General features: G+C 40.7%; 1 protein-coding gene across 1 annotated transcript; it reads left to right on the top strand.

Moving 5' to 3' along the window:
- The first annotated feature begins 662 nt into the window (after positions 1-662).
- LOC112512905 (PHD finger protein MALE MEIOCYTE DEATH 1-like) lies at positions 663-3,221 on the top strand. The gene is made up of 3 exons (XM_025119033.1): positions 663-957; positions 1,420-1,663; positions 1,748-3,221. The coding sequence occupies exons 1-3, from the start codon at positions 663-665 to the stop codon at positions 3,219-3,221; spliced, it is 2,013 nt and encodes a 670-aa protein (XP_024974801.1).
- The last annotated feature ends 543 nt before the right edge of the window (positions 3,222-3,764 follow it).

The following is a 3,764-nucleotide window of genomic DNA, read 5'->3' as shown; positions in this document are numbered from 1 at the left end:
CTGATCAACCAACCTCTTCTACTCCAACAGACCAGCAGATGGCTCAGCTTAAGGAGTCGCTCGACCAGACTAGAGTAAAAATTCCTCTTCGTACCTCGATTGGAGTTGGTCTCTGACTAAGTTTCTAGAATGTCTTCCTGAGACTTGAAAGTACATTGTTATAATAAGAAAAACTGAAAATAAAATGCTATAATAAAAAAATTTATAAAAATAGATTGTTATTTCACATATTTTACATGTATTTTGATTTATTTCCCCTCAAATTAACATATCATTCATTAGATCATAAAAAATAATTTTAATTAAAACTTGTAATTTTTTCAAAAAACCTTTTATTAGAACAAATTAATTCTTTTAAAAGAAAATTCGTATATATTGAGTAGTAGTAGTATTGGCGTCGTCAAATCGCCGCGTAACAAATGCCACTCAACTGCTATTAAACAATCCAACGGTCAAAATGAACCCATCTGCTTCATCCATGTGATCACAAAGCTTCTAATCGAGCGGGTAAATTGCTCCTACAACAAACATTCAAATTTTATACTTGTAATAACAACTTCTTCTTCCCCACTTCTTTCGCTCTAAAATAATCCTCTGTTTGCAGAATCAGAATAAGGATTGAAAGCTGGAATCCGCCATTAATGTCGATACCCATCATCAAAATGATTGGTGGTAGTATTAACAGTAAGAAGAGGAAGATGAGATCAGCAAAGTATTATGGATTACAGAGTTTTCTCCAGCCTGGTTGTCCAATTTCGCTTTCAGGTACGTTTCGAGATAATGTGCGATTATTTCTTCAGGAATGTGGCCAGGTTGAGGATTATAATGTGGAAGGAATGCCGATATGGTGCACGTTTCTGGTTCATGAAAATAGGGGTTTTGTGCTTCCAATGTATACTATTGAAGAGTGTGTTAAGAACTCTCTTCAACCACTGTGTGATCACTGCCGATGCTCTGGTAATTAATGAAATTATGGATCGAATTACTGTTTTAGACTTAGGTTTTATGAAATTCACCTGGGTTTTTGGCTGGATTTCACTTCTTCGAACTGCATTTACGAATTTTGATCTGGGAATTTTAGGTTTTTGATCATCGTAAGCAGTTGCTGGAACTGGTTTTTGAAATTTTATCAGGAGAATTTGGGTGTTTTAGTCTCAATTTTCAATCTCTTAACTGGGATTTAGAATTTGATAGGGTTTTGGTTATTTGATTAGTTTTTTAGGGTTTGCCAGTAACGTTTTTGAGTTTGTGAATTGGGTTTTCATGTTGTCAAATCTTAGATTCAAATTTCTGAAATGGGGGTTCCAGTTTTTCATTTGGGTTTGTGTATCTTAAACTCGTTCTACAGTTTAAATCAAAATCTGACTGAATCAGTGATTTTTTTAGGGTTTAACAATGAGGAATCATATTCTGTTACAGGTTGGAGTCACCATTTCGTATCGAAGAGAAAATACCATTTCATTATCCCAATTGATAACGAATGGAACAAGCCTTTAGACGATGGTGTTCTTGATCTTCAAACTCACATTTTACATGGTCTAATCCATTGCAACGGATTCGGTCACCTTCTTTGTATCAATGGAAGCGAAGGTGGATCGAACTTCATTTGTGGCAGAGAAGTTATGGATCTTTGGGACCGAATCTGCACAACTCTTCATAGCAGGTCATTTTTTGTATTCTGTAACTTCTGATTGATATTTCATCTTGTTTGTACCAAAAATCTTGAATTCGGTTTGTTAATTTGTAGGAAAATAAGCGTGGTGGATACATCAAAGAAGCGAAAGATGGATCTTCGGCTTCTTTATGGGGTATCCTATGGGCACACGTGGTTCGGAAGATGGGGGTACCAGTTCTGCCATGGAAGCTTCGGTGTGACCAAAGATACATACGATCAAGCACTTCAAATCCTAAGTTCTCTTGAACTCGATATTATCGTTCATAATCTGCAGCATTTCTCCGTCAAGAAGATCATCTGCCGATATAGGGATCTAAGCGATACAGAATTGCTTACGATCCGGGACCTCTTTAGATTCATGCTTGCACTCAAGTTCCGAACCCCAGAAAAGAAAAACATCGATCAACCAAAACCAAAGTTGAATTTAACGAAAAAGGAAAAACAGGGGAGGTGCAGAAAGTTTTCGAATTTGGCTGCGAAATTGGACAGTCGATGGCACGTAAGAAGGCTCGAGCATGTTGCTAATGTGGTCGTGGACGCTCTAAAAGAAAAGAAAGCACAAAACGGGAACGGAAATTGCGGGATGAGCCGGCAGGAGGTTCGAGATACAGCCCGGCTCCACATTGGTGACACGGGTTTGATCGATTATGTGCTGAAATCTATGAATAATGTGATCGTTGGAGGGTACGTGGTTCGTCGTGCAGTGAATTCTTGCACGGGTGTTCTTGAGTATTCGCTTCAAGAGATCACAGACAGCCCGAGTCGACTCGATCAAGATTCGGAAGAGATCGATCAGGGCCGAGTCGACTCGATGATTACGAGATACAACCCGATATCAGGGAGCGATATATACAGAGATCTGGCTTACTTGTATCATCATGTTCTGTTGGATTCCGATTCGGAAACGGTCGAGTTTGCCATCAGGACGGTTTTGGACAGCAAAAACTTCACGAAAGAGTGGCCATTTAACGATGATGCTGATGAATTCTTGCGATTTATTTGCCGAGTGATTCCGTTAGTTCCGACCGAGAGAAGAAACTCGGTGGGCGAGCAATTGGTGGTCCCGCTTCATGCCACAATCCGCGATCTAAAAGCGGTGGCCGAGATCGCAATGCGGGATACATATTGTGTTATGGAGAACCTGAAAGTGAGGGAGATTGTGGAATTAGAAGGTTTGGCTGATGATGAGGTAATCTTCGGGACGCTCGAATCGGGATCGGAGATTTCTGTGCGTGGGTCCGGGGTTGATTTGTTGACGACTAGCGACTTGAACTACGAAGGCGGGGCTGACAACTGGGTGGTGAACTGCAAATGTGGGGCCCAGGATGACGACGGCGAGCGGATGGTGGCATGCGATCTTTGCGAGGTTTGGCAGCATACACGGTGCAGTGGTATCGACGATTCCGAGGCGGTCCCGCCGCTTTTCATGTGTTACAGGTGTTGCGATTCTATTGGTCCGCAGAAGTACCCAAAACAGATCGATAGCTTCACGGACTGGATGATGGTACCGATTGTCGGAAACACGCATATCGATTTGTTTAACTAGAGAACAATAAAGATTCATAATCTTCAACAAAAATGGAATTTTTGTTCCAAATTGTTTGAAAGATGCATATAAATGTTGAAAACTTTAAGGAAATCCAAATCCAAATGGTCTCTACAAGCCATTTCACATAATAAATCGAGCATAAAAAGAGGTGGAGTTTCCATAACAAAATGGACTTATTTTAAGCTTTTAACGTTATTTAGAACGATGAATTGGACTCGGTTTAGAATAAATGAGCCCTCATTGGGGGTACTTTACGGCTTCGATGATGGGATGCTGTCTTGCCATTCCGGCTGCCCCCGGCGGCAGCAGAACCACCACCAGCGCCGCCGTTGTCACCATCGCCATTGTTTGATGCAGGAGGTCTAGCTGGTGGCTCTATGGTTGTTGGCCTTCCTCCATCAATCTGATACTGTATTTGTAAAAAAAGTAATTTGATCAAATTATGCTAAAAGGAAATCTGTAGATGATGTAGGACAGTAAACTTGTAACTAGCTAGCCAAAAGAAAAGTGATCTTTTTGGGCTTTAGGCCGGTTTGCACC

This window comes from Cynara cardunculus (assembly GCF_001531365.2).
Source record: "Cynara cardunculus var. scolymus isolate 2C chromosome LG 5, CcrdV1, whole genome shotgun sequence".
Classification (NCBI taxonomy): Eukaryota; Viridiplantae; Streptophyta; class Magnoliopsida; order Asterales; family Asteraceae; genus Cynara; species Cynara cardunculus.
This window is presented reverse-complemented; position numbering and strand designations above follow the sequence as displayed.